This window comes from Marmota flaviventris, chromosome 16 (assembly GCF_047511675.1).
Source record: "Marmota flaviventris isolate mMarFla1 chromosome 16, mMarFla1.hap1, whole genome shotgun sequence".
Lineage (NCBI taxonomy): Eukaryota > Metazoa > Chordata > Mammalia > Rodentia > Sciuridae > Marmota > Marmota flaviventris.
Genome location: NC_092513.1, coordinates 13,498,462 through 13,515,459, shown reverse-complemented (window position 1 = coordinate 13,515,459; position 16,998 = coordinate 13,498,462). Strand labels below are relative to the sequence as shown.

Genomic DNA, 16,998 nt, shown 5'->3' with positions numbered 1-16,998 from the left:
TTTACTAATCTCTGCAGTCTAAAAGTCTGATAACTTTCAGACTGGTACTCCTGAAGAGTGATTCAAAACGCCCAGTGTACTGAAATGTTCCCCGCAGATTTGCATCTATCTAGAACCTCAAGAAACAGGGTCTTTGATGATGTAATTAAGATGAGGTCATGATGGATTAGGGTGGGCCCTGATCCAGTGATTGGTGTCTTTATAAGAGGGTAATTTGGACAGACAGACACAGGGAGAAGGCTGTGTGATGGCAGATACCAGAAGGCAGAGATTGGAATGATGCAGCTACCCGCCAAGCAATGCTGGTGACCATCAGAAGCCTAGAAGTCAAGGAAGGACTTGACTTCCAGGGAGCCTTCTCAGAGAACATGGCCCTGCCAACTCCTTGATGTGGGACTTCTAATCTCCAGAACTGGAAAGGAGCATATTTCTGTTATTTTGAGCCACTCAGTTCATGGTGCTTTGTTATAGCAGCCCTGGAAAACCAATGTAGACTACTATATGTGGCAGAAAGCGGAGGGGTAATGGACAAAATTCCTAGGAACTGATGGTTATCTCTTATAATCTCTCTACTATGAGGCAAAAAGGAGAATAAACAGTCACTGCTCCTTCAGGGTATAAATGATGACTGTGAGTATGGGGAATCATGATCAGGAGAATACTTTCCCATTTTTAGTCATGGAAGAAATAGAAGAAATATTTTGGGATGATGCAGGAAAGATATTTGTTAGATGTTAGCCTTGATGGATGTGAGTCTTGATGGGAGAAGTATTAGGTGCTTAGAATAGGTTAGAACCAAAATGTGTTTGTAAAAATATGGGTATAAATCAATTTTACAAATTAATGTATTTAAAATGTATCATTATTATAGGACTATTTAAAATAATCACGATGAATTAACTGATACAGGAAATAAATACTTTGGGAAGAGATACTTAGATTCATACATAATTTGTAAATCTAGATTTCCCCCATTCGCCTAAAACAACAACTGTGATTTTAACTGAAGATTGGAAAAAACAAAAACAAAAAGCAGACAATGCCATACATAATAATCAGGGCAGGTATTTTTTCCTATGCTTTTTACTGAGGGTGAATGATGAACTTAAAAGTTCTCTAAATACTTAATGAGTGTCACAGGTAATTTACATTGTTAGAGGAGAGGGTGGGTCTACATAGCCTTTATTCCTGGTCCAAAACTTCATTTTTGTGACATATAAAACAAGTGTTTATTTCTGTAAAATGGGATGTGAGCAACAAGAAAAAGATAAAGAATTATCGGATTGAAAAGGGTGCAGTAAAATCTGAAAAGTGATCAAGTCATATCTATAAAGTGGACTACCTGAGATGAGAGAGGTAATCTAAACTCTTTATAGAATTCAAGTTGTAAGTTTTATGAGGGAGGGGTAAGACTTTAGAGAGACCATAAGGTCTCATCTGCCAGTGAACAGGGAACATATTAATTCAGTTTGGCCACCTGGGACCCATTTAGTGCGCTAGAGCAGTAATTTGCTAAATGGGTTTCTCATAGTAAAAAAGAATGAGTAAATAGCGAGCAATTTAGACTTGGTAAACCACTAGTAGCTCAAGGGATATAAAAATGTGAAACTATAATTAGATTCCTTGTTCATAATGTACTAACTAAATGTATTACATTGTATATCACATCTTTCTGAGTTTATTTGTGGACACAGCTGAGCCCTTAACAATTCAGATTGAAACCATCCCAGCTATCAACTCATGCCTCCATTAAAATTCCAACTGCTTATATCAGAAAAAAACACCAAAGATAGTTCCTTTTATCTCAGATCTAAGGATGCAAACAGGATTAACCTAGATGCAGAACATAGCAAGTCAGTTATAAATCACACAGCAGAAAGTAAACTGTGGCAGTAAATTGAAAATTATGTTCTCTTTCTCTCAACTTAGCTGTGAAAATATTTTAACGAGTTGGCATCAGGGTTTACAACTTTTACATCTAATGTTTCCTTTCAGGATTATCTTTTAGCATTTTAATATGTTATTCTTTGAAAAGTGGCTAGTCAGAAATGTGATATTAGAGTGTATGTTTGGAACACTTTAAAGTGGGGACAGCATTCCATGGTTTGGAATACAAGCATATTCCCCACTCTACTTTTTAAGTGGGAGAAGCTGCTATTTCATTGGTATCTGGAAAACATTTGTCTTTTATCAAAACTTTTTATTCAGAGAAACTGTATAGTGTGGGTTGGCACAGATGGTGTAGATTCAGTTCCATAATACAGGCAGGCTCTAAATGCAAGTATTCTTGCCCTTTATCAATTTGTTATTTCAACTATAAGGTTCTCTTTGATCTGGAGTTAAGAAGACTGTCTCTGTTTTAGGAACTCTTTTTTTTCTTTGTCTCACCTCCAAGTGTAGTAATTTCATGAAGGTGTGGGGATGGAAGGATCACACTGTGGACCCTTCTGCTCTGCCCTCCACTGATTTTTATGATTCTGAGTAAAATGGAATGCCATCTTTCTGATTACTCTATGCATGAAATCTAGCAAAACTGTATTCTTTGAATACCCCCGCCTTTTTAAAGTTGACAATGGATCTTTATTTTATTTATTCATATATGGTGCATATATGGTGCTGAGAATTGAACACGTTAGGCAAGTGCTCTTCCACTGAGCTACAACCTCACCACCTCCCCCCCCTTTTTTTTTTGGTACCAGGGATTGAACCCAGGGGTGCTTAATACTGAGCGACACCCCCAGCCCTATTTTGTATTTTATTTAGACACACATCTGAGTTGCTAAGGGCTTTGCTCTTGCTAAGGCTGGCTTTGAACTCAAGATCTTCTTGCTTCAGCCTCTGGAGTTGCTGGGATTACAGGTGTGTGCCCTATAATCATGCCACCATGCCCAGCTCAACCTCCCTTTTTTAAGTGGGAATGTGTTTACTTTTCTTTGTGCTGAGATACTTTAACAATGTTTATTAACTTACTCCCCATCAATTTGGTAAGAAGTATCCTGACACCAAGTTCCTATCTGCCACAAGTATAAGATATCTCCCCAGCTTTTCCCCAACTCCACTATTTTGGAACTAAATTCTTCGAGCAATGCTTTTCTTTAATCCCCCCCCCACCCCTTGGAGAATATGTTTTGGTTATAAATACCTTGAAAGAATAAATAAAATTCTTAAGGGATTAAAAAGGCAGAGCCATGGTGACTGTATAAACCCAACTGACAGGAATCAGAAGTAGATTAAATAACCAACTATAATTTCTTAGAGAGGATGCTAATGGACATTGGGCCAATGGTGACTGAATTTTTGATTAGAAGAAACTTACCTAGGGCTTGTTATATTAGGTGAAGAAATATAACTTTAGAAAGAGACATATGGGAGTTAATATACACTTCTTTTTATATTTTTTAGTTGCCAATGGATTTTTTGTTTGTTTATATGTGGTGCTGAGGATTCAACCCAGGGCCTCACACATGCCAGGCAACCGTTCTACCACTGAGCTACAACCCTAGTCCTACATTTCTTATATATATATATATATATATATATATATATATATATATATATATATATATATAATATTACAATGGTTTTGTAGGAGATCAACTAAGGAACTATTGAATATAAAGAGGTGTAAAAATTCCATTTTAGTACTGAAGTTTAACATGTGCTTCGTTTTTAATCTTATTAAAGGATGCCTAAATTAAAATAGCATTCTTTCTACTTCTACAACTGATAGTGTTAGGGGCTGGCCTACATATAAATTAGTACAGTTTAAATTTATGCTGCATTACCTCTTTTCTTTAGAGATTTACTTCAACAGGTACTTATTTTCTTTTATCTCAGTATATTTCATTCAAAGTTAGGTCTATGTTCTCTAACTTCCTTGTTTTATTTCTTTCCAAAGTGCTTCCTTTCGTACTTCCCCCCATGTATTCTGTCTCATTTATCGAATGTTGTTTTAATTTATAAACTCTATGAAGGCAGGAACAATGTTTACTTATTCAATTGTTGTAACAGTGATGGGAACATATTTCTATTAAATAAATTTTTATGTTAAAATAATTGACTTTAACATTATTTGTCATGTAGGAGCTTGTAATCTTCCCAATTTTAAAAAAATGTTATTGTTGATGTAAATTACATGGAATAAGAATTTAGTTTCATGAGGCCAAGGGGTAAGACTTTCAAAGAAAAATATAAGAAATCATTTTTGAGAATTTCAAGAATAACTGAAAAATGTTTATTTTTTGTCCTGCAGCTTTCTCCATTCCTTTGTGTGGATAATTTAAATACAATTTTCCTTGCTACAGCTCCAGCTGATATCTCTTTCTCTCCTCAACCTCAAGTTTAATAATCTTATTGAAGTTAAGGCAGGACCTGTATGGTATAGGTCGTTATAACTATTGAAAAGTCTCACATATGAAAATCCAGATTTATACAGTATTCTCAGGCAGAGTGGTAATTCAATTTAAAAGACTTACTAAATTATTTTAAATAGCAAACTGCCCTAATGTAGCCGACAATATCGTTTCAATAGATCAAACAATAACAAAAACACTCCCCACCCCGACCACAACTAAACATTGTAGCAGTAGAAAATATTTTCCCTCCTTGAATGCTGAAAGAAAAAAAAAAAAAAAACAAAAAACAGGTAAGACATTAAGAGAAAGCATACAAGAACAGCCCATCCCGAATCCAGCTACTTCTCTGTTCCAACGTTCCTTCCACTTTCTACTGTTTTCTGTGTCACTAAGCTACTCCAAACTTCGAGATCCTTGGGAAAAGAGACTACATTCCTTTGCCATTTTTCCCCTAAAAAGAGAAGGAGAAGACGGCTCAGGGTTGAGCGACTGCCACCAAGCATCTTCAATAACGGTCTAAGAATTTCCAGACCCTCCGTCTTCCCCAACACTGAGAAAGTGCTGAAGAAGTAGGCTGGGCCCACCCTGCGGGCCTGTGGTCCCCAGGGGCAGGGGGTGGGTATCTATACCCCACAACCCGCCCAGGGGAGGACCAATGGCTTTCGTACGGTTAGGGGCCCTGAAAGTCCTCGCTCCCAAAGAGCGGGGAAAATAAGTCACCCGGCGAGCAGGAGTGAGCGAGTAAGATCCAAGTGAACGTTCCTGGCACAGAGTGTAACAGCAGAGGGCACAGTACCCGCTGGCCAAGGCGGACTGAGGGCCCCTAGGAGGGGCAGAGCCCAAAGACCGCTGGGGCTTGTAGTTCGCCGAGTTTCCCTCCCGCATGCAGGACCCCAGTGAGAACACAACTCCCGAGGTGCACCGCGCGCCCCTCAGCGCTGTCCGCTACGAGCCTGCCCAGGAACCTCCCGGGAAAGCTCCGCCCCGCCCTCGCACGCACGCCTCACGTTTGTTTACCCTGAAGCCCCGCCTCCCCGCCATCCCTGTTGCTCCCAGGAATGCCGTCATGCTAGCAATGCATATTCATGAGGTCCGCGCGGAGCCCCCGCCCTTCCCGCCTCTAGCCTTCCCGCTCCCAGCGCTTGATTAATATTCAATGACCCGGGCTCCGCGGCTGGCTCGAGGGGGAGCGGGCGGGGCCTGGCGCTAGGGAGCCCGCGACCTGGGCGGGGAGGGCGCGTGTGGGGGGGCGGTGGTGGCGAGGCGGGAGCGCGGGATGGAACACCGAGACACCGACGGAATGCTCCGAATTGCCACATAATCCCTTGGAACGGCGGCGCCGAACGCCATTGGCTTCTCCCTTGTCGGCGCGCCGCCGCCGTCTCCCACCTTCGCCTCACCTCCTCCCTTTCTGTCCGCTGCCTCCGGAGCTGGGGGGGAAACGCGAAGCCCCACTGCAATGGAGCCCGCCGCCGCGGCGCAGCGACTCCCCGACACTAGCAGGGAGGACCGAGCTTCGGCTCCGGCGGCTGCCGCCGCAGCGGCCGCAGCGGCGGCGGCGGCAGCAGCAGCGGCGGCGGCGGCTCTGGCGGCAGCGGCCGGGGGTGGCCGGAGCCCGGAGCCCGTGTTGACCCCGGCGATTGCGAGCGGGATCGGCGGCGGCGGCGGCGCGCGGGAAGAGGCCCCCGGCGAGGCGCAGCCGGGGCTGCTGCCCGGTAGGGCGGGAGGCACGGCACGCAGGAGGCGGCGCGGGGCGCCCCAACCCACCGCTGGTGGGGCTGACCCGGGGCCCGGTGCCGGCAGCGGCGCCAACTCCCTACTGCTGAGGAGAGGGCGGCTGAAGAGGAATCTGTCCGCGGCTGCCGCCGCCTCGTCGTCCTCGTCGTCGTCCTCGTCCTCGGCCGCTACCGCCTCGCACTCCCCCGGCGCCGCCGGCCTCCCCGCCTCCTGCTCGGCCTCGGCGTCGCTGTGTACCCGGAGCCTGGACAGGAAGGCGCTGCTCCTGAAACACCGGCAGATGCTGCAGCTGCAGCCGTCGGATCGGGACTGGGTGAGGCACCAGCTCCAGCGGGGCTGCGTGCACGTCTTCGATCGCCACATGGCCTCGACTTACTTGCGCCCGGTGCTCTGCACACTGGACACCACGGCCGGCGAGGTGGCCGCCCGCCTGCTGCAGCTGGGCCACAAAGGCGGAGGCGTGGTGAAGGTGTTGGGTCAGGGGCCAGTACCGGTAGTCACCCCGGCCCGCGCCGAGCCGCCTCTTGATGCCGGGTCCCGGCTTGCGCCCCCTGAGCCGCGGGACCAGGAGACTCCGCCCGCGAGGAGCGCGCCGGGTGCCGTCGGGGGCCCTCAGCGCGCGCCTCCCGCCGATCTGCCGCTGCCCCCCGGCGGCCCGGGCGGCTGGATACGCTGCCCCTCGCGTGCCAGCCCTGCGCCTTCGGACTCCAGCCCCGGAGAGCTGTGTGGCCCGCGGCGTCTAGACGGCGGGACCGCGGGCCCGGCCTCCGACACGGAGAGCTTCAGCCTGAGCCCCAGCGCCGAGAGCGTGTCCGACCGGCTGGACCCATACAGCAGTGGCGGCGGCTCCTCGTCGTCGGAGGAGCTGGAGGCCGACCCCGCGCCGGCCCCGACGGTGGCCACTGGCCAGCCTCGCCGTCCTGGCCGCCCCGGGCATCCCCGGCAGCCCTCCCCGTCAGCCTCCCCGCCGCGGCTGCAGCAGAAAGCCCCGAGGGATGTCGACGTCCTGGGAGGGGCGGCCCGCGAGGGGTCTCAGGAGGAGGCGGCGGCGGCCCCGAGCGGCCCCCCCGCGACCCCCAGGAAAAGTGGGGTGACCGCCGAGAAGGCGCCTTCGCCGCCCACCCTGTACGTGCAGCTCCACGGAGAGACCACCCGGCGCCTGGAGGCCGACGAGAAGCCTTTGCAGATTCAAAATGACTACCTCTTCCAACTGGGATTTGGGGAGCTGTGGAGGGTGCAGGAGGAAGGCATGGACTCGGAGGTTGGCTGTCTCATTCGCTTCTATGCAGGTAAGGAGATCACCTGTGTGTGGACCTGTGGGCTCACACCCTGGCAGGGACGAGAAATGATTCAGATTGCCCAGCCCCAGAGTAAACGCGCGTCTTGGTGCGCCTTTGTCTGGTGTGTCTTTATAGCTTTCACGCAGTCTGTGTAGTTCTAAGTTGGGCCATCTTTAAGTCTGCGAGTTTTAGTAGATCTCAAGGGCTGAGATTGGAAAGCAAGTTGGAGGTGGTGGCCCAGTCCCCGGGAAATTTACGGGAAACCGACTCCTGAAAGAGGCAGCAGCACGTTTAACACTGAAGTGCTTACTTCAGGCCTCTGGCTTGTTGGGTTTCAGGCAACTCTCACGTGGACATTACACCAACCGAGGGGAATGGCCAGCAGAAGTGCTCCAGAGCACCCTCCCTACATTTGACTGTCCGCCTGTTACCTTTCATAGACTGTTAAGTACAGCCCCATGCCCCCGTGAGCTCATTCCTTGCCAACTGATACCCTTGTGTGTTTCACTCTCTGCCACACTTATTTCCCTGTGGAGTCCTTGCTGGCCACTTGACAGATGTGATCCTCGTTTTTAGTGATATTTTCTCCCAGCACTTTTTTTTTTAAAGCTTTTTTTTTTCAATTTCCATTACAAGTTTGACTCCTGGAAAAAAAAATCAAAAAAATGTTTTGTCTGTTTCTTTCAGCCTTTATATATTGCAGTAGAACTTGAAATAAGGCTTGCAATAAGAATTGAAATGGTTACTGTATCTTCACATCTGATCTGAAATCCTCAGTCTTTTTTCAGTACCAGATCAAATTCTTCACAAAGAGTAACTAATGTAGTGTTTCTCTTTTGGCTAAAGACTTGACTGGTATTAAATTAGGGAGCTGTAGATCCTGGTTATTGTATTTGCCTTTTATAAGTTGTTTGCATCATTTTTCTCCTCTGGTTTGAAGAATTGAGTTCTTAGTCATAAGAAATTTTATTTAAAGTTCACATTGCAGAATTAAATCAGGGGAATTAATTTTTTTTTGCCAACTTGAGGTTTTAGGTGAAGGTAGAAAAGTAATCATACAATCAGCTCTGTTAATCTGTAGTTATTTTTTCAAATTTAATGTGTTTTGGTCCAACTTGTGTCCTAGTGGCAGTTTTTCTAGTTTGAATGAAGAAATCTTTACTCCCACATTGAAGTCTGGGTGACTGATAAGCATGTCTCTGATGAGATGTTCTTGTGAGTTTCATTGAAGTTTTTCTGAAATTCTTAAGTGAATTTCTCATGAATCTTTGCTGTATTAAGAAAACCAGATCTTGGTAGCTTTTGCAGTATGACATGTCTTTTAAAGTTTTTGGCCCAGAAAATAGGAGGTTTTATTATGTGGGAGCAATGACTATATTTTTTTCTCCTATTGCTCATGTAATTTGGAAAATACTATTTTTCAAAAGCATTAAATAGTAATCACACTTGAAAGGACAATATTTTAACATGAGAACAATAAATGTCCTTAAAATTGAATGATACTGAGGGAAGTAGATATAAAGTAAAGCATTTAAAATAAGCAATGTTTGAACATCTTTATATGGAAGAAACTATGATTGTATGTGTTGTCTATGGGAAAATTTATGGGTGTCACAGTTACAAAATTTAAATTTTGATTCTCTTTTCAATTGAGTGTCTAAAACATTCTAAGTGGATGATAAGCAATTTTTTTCCCCCAACTCAACGTAAAAATGACAAGTCTTTCTAGCTAAATCTTAAATTTCTGGCATGGTTATTTTAATTTTGTTTTATTTTTGTGAAAAGTTGTAATTGCTACCTTATCCTGAACTTATTGCTTCATTTCTGTATGCACAGCATGAATACACACATATCTCTTTGTATGTGTTCATAATGATAACTAATAAAGTGGGGATTCCACACACAGTATGTATGCTGCTTTTGAATATGAAACTAGTGTACAGGTGTTCTAGAAGGAAGATGGCTGATTGTTAAAAAGATGTCTAATTGCTTATTTTAAACCTAAGGGAATATACCAAACATCTCAGTGCTGATACTCATTTGCTAAAGAACAAAACTTAGTATATGGTGAATTCACTTGAACTTTTGCAGGGAAGTTTATTGACAAACAAAAGGGCCTTGATCTCTTACCAGAACATTGTCAGGATTTAGCATATAGTGAAGGTTTGCACCAAGATGAAGAGTTTCCTAGAAATTATCTCTGTGCTCCAGTAGAATATAGGACATTGCAGAAAGAGAATGTTACATTTTGGTAGTTAATTTTTTCTCTTAGAAAAAAGAAAATTCATGTTTGTTTTAGATGACATCCTTTAAAAGAGTGTTGGAAAATTCTGTACCTTATTTGTTTTTTATAATTCTTTATATAATTATTCATAAGTTACTGCATGTCTTTTTGTTTATGCATAGGTGGAGTTCAGACTAGCTAGGAAGTTGCCTTGAGGCCTTTTAAATATATTCTTTAAAATTTTTTTTTTTGTACTTGTAGATGGACAGAATGCCTTTATTTTATTTGTTTATTTTTATGTGGTGCTAAGAATGAACCCAGTGCCTCATACATGCTAGATAGGTGCTTTGCCACTGAGCTGCAGCCCCAGCCCCTGAATCTATATTCTTATATGTAAATTGAATTTATTGTTTACTCTCTATCTGGTTTATCCAATCTGTTTCTTTAAGAAGCTCTTGTCTAGAAGAAAACTTTGTTTCTCCTGAGGGTCACCTTTCATTTAAATTTTAATATTTATAACCCAATTCAGATTGTTCTTTTAAAGATTTTGAAAGACATTTATGGTTGCTTTGACTACTTAAATATGTATTTGGGTAGAGTAAAATGAAAGTCTTTAATGAAGCTGAAGGTAGATAAAAGGTACCATCTAATTACAGAGTTGATAATGAAAAGTTATTTTGAAGATTGTTATTGCGCCAATAACATAGCCATTCTCTTATCTGTTTCAAATATGAGCAAATTTGAATAGCTTTATCTGAGTTTACTTTCATATGCTAATTATGCTCAAATTTAATCTCCTTTTAAAATCAGATAAATTTTACTTGAAAGAGTAATTTTAGATTAAAACAGTTAAAAACTTAGGTTGTCTGACATAAGTTATGGACTCCTAAGCAAGAATGTGTTTTAGACTCCCTGTGGAGTCTGTGTCATTGAGCAAGGGTGTATGAAATTATATTTTTTTACTCTTTTTCTACCACCTTTTAGATCTAGTAATATAGCTATTTCATTTCAAATTTAATAATGAGAAAGGATGTTGACAGAAAGAAGAGCACACAAATTGTACTTAGTGAAAAAGATATTTTTGTGTGTGATTCTTTGAGATTGTTTGAAAGACAATCTCCTTACCCTCTCATATTTCTTCTCTTTTTTCTCTCTGGGTGAGGGAGTCCTTAACATGGTTCCTACATGGAAACCAAGAAGGTGTAGTTCAGCATGAGGCTGTAATATTGACAAGGAGGTTCTTATTACTATAATTACAGCAGTATTGAATATCGTGGTTTGAACATGTGACACCAGTATGTGCTTGAACAGTGCTTTTAAGTGCAAAAGGTTTTTTTTTTTTTAATGTATTTTAAAATTTATACTTCATTTGTTGTTTTTGATATAAAGTACATGCTCTTTTTCTTGGTAACTGGTTTGAGACTATCTGTAATACGTTGGATTTTATTATCTTCAAAAATCTTAAAGGACTTTCACATAAATTATCTCATTTTCCCTTTTAAAAACATTATTACGGAGGAGTTGGTGTCAGTCCTCTCTTGAGATGGAGAAACTGATGCACAGAGATAAAATTTGACTCTTGCTTGTAGATTTTCAATCCTTGGCAGAGCTGAGAATAGAGAGAGCTAGGATACTCTATTTTGCAATTCATATCACTTTCCATGAATCGAAGTGGAATTTCATTTGCACTTGAATTTTTTCACTTGATTAAAAGCATCTAGAAACTATGCTGTGTTTGCTGGTAATGAAGTGATATAATTCTCTAGTCCTGAATGATATTCATTGTAAAATGTGGACAATTCTATTTTTGTCACTGTGCCTTTAAAAACATGAAGAACCAAGACTGGCAAATAAAGTAGACAATACAGAAAGTACTAAAGTATTCTCAACATTCTGTTTGCAAATAGTGATACTTACATTTAAGTCAAAATGATATAAAGTTTACATGATGATTCTTGATTCTCTTATTCAAACATGTCTAATTTGTTAATATTGTAAATCTCCATTAGGAAGTAGGGAATTAGCACTTTACCTAAAGAGAGGATAACTTTTGAGAGGGGATTGTGATTAATTTAGTTCCTTTAAAACAGATTTTAAAGTACTGAAAATAGTCCATCATTTAAAATTTTAACTGCCTTTTATTTTAAAATAGAATTATCTGTACTTTAGTCATGAATATTGCTTTATTGGTATTGCTGTGCTCTTATACCATTTTTATAATTAATATTATATAGTTAGCTCTTCCTGAATTTCTTCATAGTTATTCCTAAAATATGGTATGTCTTTTGTACTTGTTAAAATTACCATAGAGTGAGGAGAATAGGTGTAAATGAGTTTGAGAGGAGAGAGGCGTAAATGAGTTTTTTATAAAATTTTAGTGTTGAGGGTTGTATCTTTTTCTTGCTCTAAGATTGTCACTTTGGGGCTTAGGATGTAGCTCAGTGGGAGAGCACATACTTAGCATGTGTGAAGTCCTGAGTTGTATTCCCAGCCCACAAAAAAGAATAAGACTGTCAGGTCCGCAACCTTCAGTGATTGGTTTTCCAGAGTTTTGTTGAATATGTGTTTGTATCTTATTTTCAGAAGTCTGAATTTACCTTTTGATTTATTAACATTGTATATGATCCAGGCTCATGGTGATTACTTGGCATTTTTTTTTAACATTTGTTGAATTTGTGGAATTTTGTTCAAGCAACTGGTAGTGTATGATTCTTCAGTCTGGCATCCTATTTGGTCCCCAGGGTTGTGTTAACAGAAGTGTTTCTCCTATGGCAGAAGATTTTAGATGTGCCACATTCTATTAATATCTTCTATTTCACACCAATGAACTCTGGACTTTGAGAGAGCAGTTCTTAAAGTTTTTTTTAGAGTTAATAGCCCCCCCTCCCCTTTCAAAGGCATCTCTTACCTCAACTTTGAGATGAATTTAATGAGACATCTGTCAAATGAGGCATCTTAGATTTAATGATTTTGTTGTGTGCCAGGGTTTAACATGGTTCAATCTGTTGGACAGGAGAGGAGTTTAATTGTACTGTGAAAGTTGAGAGATCCTGCAGCCTATTCAATAGAAAGACTATTCCTTTAAAGACACCTGACATTTTGAAAAGGAGAAAGAGATGTTATCAAAATGTCTGAAACAGACTGAGAAAATAAAGCCTTTTTTTTTTTTCCCCCTTTAAAATCCCACCTTCTAAAACCCACTCCACCCCTTTAATCACATGCATCTGGTGGAGTAGGGGTAATGAGGGGTTTTGAATCTTGGCCTAATGTCACTGTGCTTCTAGGACAAACCCTTTTTTTATACTTACCTTTGGTCTTCTAAATGATTGTATAATTAAAAAAAGAGTTGGCCATGTGGAATCTTTAGACATAATAAGTATTTATAACATAGGCTGTATGACTTACTATGTTTGAATTTGTGTGAAACTTAACTTCTAGGATTTAGAAAATTTATTTAAATTGAAACTCAAGGATCTGGAAAGAATTGTCTTTAATGATATTTTGGTTAAGAACATTAGGGTATTTGGTTAACTGTGAAATAACAGTTCTTTCAAGTTGTATGATATTGTTCTTTTTTAAAAATAATATTTATTTTTCAGTTGTAGTTGGACACAATACCTTTATTTAATTTATTTATTTTTATGTGGTGCTGAGGACTGAACCCAGGGCCTCACACGTGCTAGGCAAAGCACACTACTGCTGAGCCACAACTCCAGCCCTGATATTGTTCTTTTTAATCAAAGATAACAACAGTTACTGATTAGTGAAGTATTATTATACTTTAATTTTAGAGGTGGAATGGTTTTGTTGTATCATGAGTTGGCCTGGTGTACCTTTCAGTACGTTAAATGAAACAAAGCATAACCATCCCATAATGCCACATTTGTGCTATAATTATTTTCCCCCTATTGTATTTTTATGTTTGAGATTGTTTTTATATGTTATAAAATACACTTAATGATAGAATAAAGTGTCTTGTTGAAGTATCAATCTAGTGGACTCTGCATGCGTAATCTAGATGTTATGTTGGAAACTGGGTGAAATGTTTTATTTGTATGTTGTACATATGAGTTTGCAAATAGTAAATAAAAACAAACAAGAAATATTGAGAATTTTTGGCATATACTTTCCCAAGTGAAGCTTGCCTAAGAGTAAATTAGTCTCATTTCTGGTTTTGTGAAAGCATTCAGCTGAAGATTGAATAAAATTTGAAATAATTTAGTTTTGGACCATCTCTTTTTAATATTTATTTTTTAGTTGTAGGTGGACATAATATCTTTATTTCATTTTTATGTGGTGCTGAGGTTTGAACCCAGTGCCTCACGTGTGCTAAGGCAAGCACTCTACTCCTGAGCCACATCCCCAGCCCCTTGGACCATTTTAATATGAGTCAAATCTATTTAGAAATCTGAAGTTTGAGATAATTTGAATTATATTTTTCTTTAGTTCTTTTCTGCATTCTTTTCAAGCAGGAAGGGATTTGTATTTGTTGCTATCATTTCTTATGACTCATATATCTGATGAAGAGCTGTTGGAGAATGAATCTTTTCATATACCTGCCTCAGTTAATAATATGTTTGAACATTTGGGCTTTCTTTTCAAATACCAGGCATGTTTTTAGATTATAGCAAAAAAAGTATGATTTGTACTCATTTTCAATGAATATTAATAATTATCTGTATTTTACATTTAATTCATTCCTGAAACATGGTCCTAAGATTGAAATTTTATACACAGAACCAGTTTTTGACCTTTACTAGATTATGAGAAATGTATTCCTAAGGAATTCTTTCTTTATTACCATCCATGTGCTTTGAGAGCTTGTCAGGTTGGTACCTTAATGTTGAAGCTATATCTTGTGGGTCTTGAGTTTGGCTGATGCTCTGTGTGTGTGTGTGTGTGTTTTGAGTGAAAGTAACTCTATTGTTTTAAAAAACAAAACTTTGGGGGGAAATTTGTACTCTTTTATCTCACAGTCTGATTGAAAGAAAATATACTGTATTTTTAAAAAACTAATTGGAAGCCCAGTGCTATGGCACATGCCTGTAATCTCAGCCACTTGTGAGGCTGAAGCAGGAGACAGTCACAAGTTCAATATCAGCCTCAGCAACTTAGTGAGGCCCTAAGTAGCTTAGTGAGACCCTGTCTTAAAAATAAAAACAAAAGGGCTGGGGATGTGGCTTAGTAGTTAAACACCCCTTCATTCAATTCTCCATATCAAACCCAAACAAAGAAACCCCCCCAGACTCCTCAAAAACAGGTTGGAGAATTGGGAGATGACTTTGGATATGGTGTGTGTAATATATATATATATATATATATATATATATATATATATATATATATATATGCATGCTTAGTTGTAGATGGATACAATACTTTTATTTTATTTGTTTATTTTTATGTGGTGCTGGGATTGAACCCAGTGTCTCACGCTTGCAAGCGTTCTACCACAGAGCCACACCCCCAGCCCCTTGGACATTCTTTTTAACCTGTCCCGGGCTTTTGTTTCCTCATCTGTAAAAATAATGGGATTTGATTAGAACCAATCGATAATCTCTTCCAACTCTCAACATTGTGAGGCTACCTTTAGAGAGCCTATTGTTTAGAAGGGTTTTGAAAGTCTATTTTAAATTCTGTAAGACCTGAACTTGTCCCTCTCCTGTCTTTATTTTATGGGAAGGGAACAGGTTCAGACCTAATACAAGACAGCCTGAGATTCACAACCCAAGGATGCCTCCTTATTAATAGAGATTGGGACTAAAGAGGGAATAATGTTTGGTCCACCCTATCCTTGTCAGCCTTACTCCCCAAAGTACAATTCAACATGCTAGAAATGAATTTAAAGAAATACAAATGGGGCTGTGGATGTAGCTCAGTGGCAGAGTCTTACCTAGTAGTGTTTGCAAGGTCCTAGGTTCAATCCCAGTACTACCAAAAAAAAAAAATTCTCTTTAAATTCAGATAAAATCCTTAAAATTGACTTATAAAGTAAGGTATCTTTTTTATCCAGGGCACAAAGTTTACTGTAACAACTGTTTTAGAGAGATCCAAATGTGTGGAATTTCCTGGTTTAATTAGCTTTAATTCATGGTAAGCAGTGGTCCTCTTGCTCTGCCTGGAATCAGTAGGGAATAAAACACTTAAAGAAAATGAAATTTTTGCACTGTTTTCATTAGATTACAGAATTCCACAGAGTCAAGTTAGTCCAATATCTTTTTTTTTTTTTTTTATAGATGAAGAAACCTGTAGAGGTTAAGTGTGGTCCAGAATCATTCATCATATCAGTCTCAGAATTAAGAATACGGATTTTCAGTCTGTCTAGTGTTCTTTTTTCCACATTGTGAACTAGAAAACTTATTGTTTTAAATATTTATTATTCAAAATGAAAATTAGAAAAATCTTGTGCTCTGTGCGTTTATTTAGTTTGGTGGTTTCTTTATTACTTCAAGGTTTTCTAGTTTTTTTCTTTCTAATCAGTGAGAGATTTTGTATTACTTTGACAGATTTTAAGGGGACAGCTTCTAATGGAACATCTGGATACTTTTATTGCACAGAGGAAAACTAGATTTCATCAGTGATGTTACCCTTTGGGCGATTTATGATAAAACTTTTAAGACACGGTTGGCCAAGAAGAGATACTGTGCTAGAAAATCAATGTTGATTCATCCAGTACTTTGAAGTTGAAATTGTTAGAAGAATGGAAATATTGGAAAGAGGAATCATTAAATTTTAAAAAATTAATTGAGGGAAAAATTTAAGAATAGATTTTGAGAACAAATTCCCATCCCAAACATACATGCATTAAAAAGACACATTATATTTTTTAAAGAGATGTCATCTCACAACTAATTGTATGTAGCATATTATTCTAGTATTTATACATATACAGTACTGCCTTCATGTGACAAAAAATCGAAACAACTCAGTTCAGTATTCTTTTGGCTTTTGTTGTGTGCTGATTTTGTAAGTCTGTATTATGAAATCTGTCATTGCTTTGAATTCTCTTTTTAGAGCGAGATAAAAAGAAATGTCCTGCTCCTGTAAGCAGAAAGACAGTTTGCGAATCTTGGGAACAAGTTTCTAGATACTTAAATTTCCTGTAACATCTATTTATTTCCATTTTAATTTAATTATGTACCTTAAGCAAAAGTTTTAGCCTATTAACTTACTTAGTCAACTAATTCCCCAGAGATTATTGTTCATTTTTAATTTGAGGAAAGGAAATTTTAAAGTGCAGAAGTACAAAAGGGTAAAATTACATTGCATCTGGCATAGAAAAATATGTACTCCAGATGCTGAAGCATAGGAGAAATTTATCTTGATTATCTCTCTGAGGTGGTGTGCCTGGTGTACAGCTGACATTTAAGTTAATAGGGAACTCTCCTGCATAAGCACTGCT

The 16,998-nt window shown here is 39.8% G+C and overlaps 1 protein-coding gene across 1 annotated transcript in view; it reads left to right on the top strand.

Annotated features, from left to right (window-relative positions):
• Nucleotides 1-5,614: 5,614 nt before the first annotated feature.
• The window catches only part of Phlpp1 (PH domain and leucine rich repeat protein phosphatase 1), a 223,769-nt gene continuing 212,385 nt past the window's right edge, over nt 5,615-16,998 (top strand). The window contains exon 1 of the mRNA XM_027949099.2: nt 5,615-7,381. Coding sequence (XP_027804900.1) covers nt 5,815-7,381 — 1,567 coding nt within the window. The 5' untranslated portion in view covers nt 5,615-5,814. The remainder of the gene's footprint in view (nt 7,382-16,998) is intronic.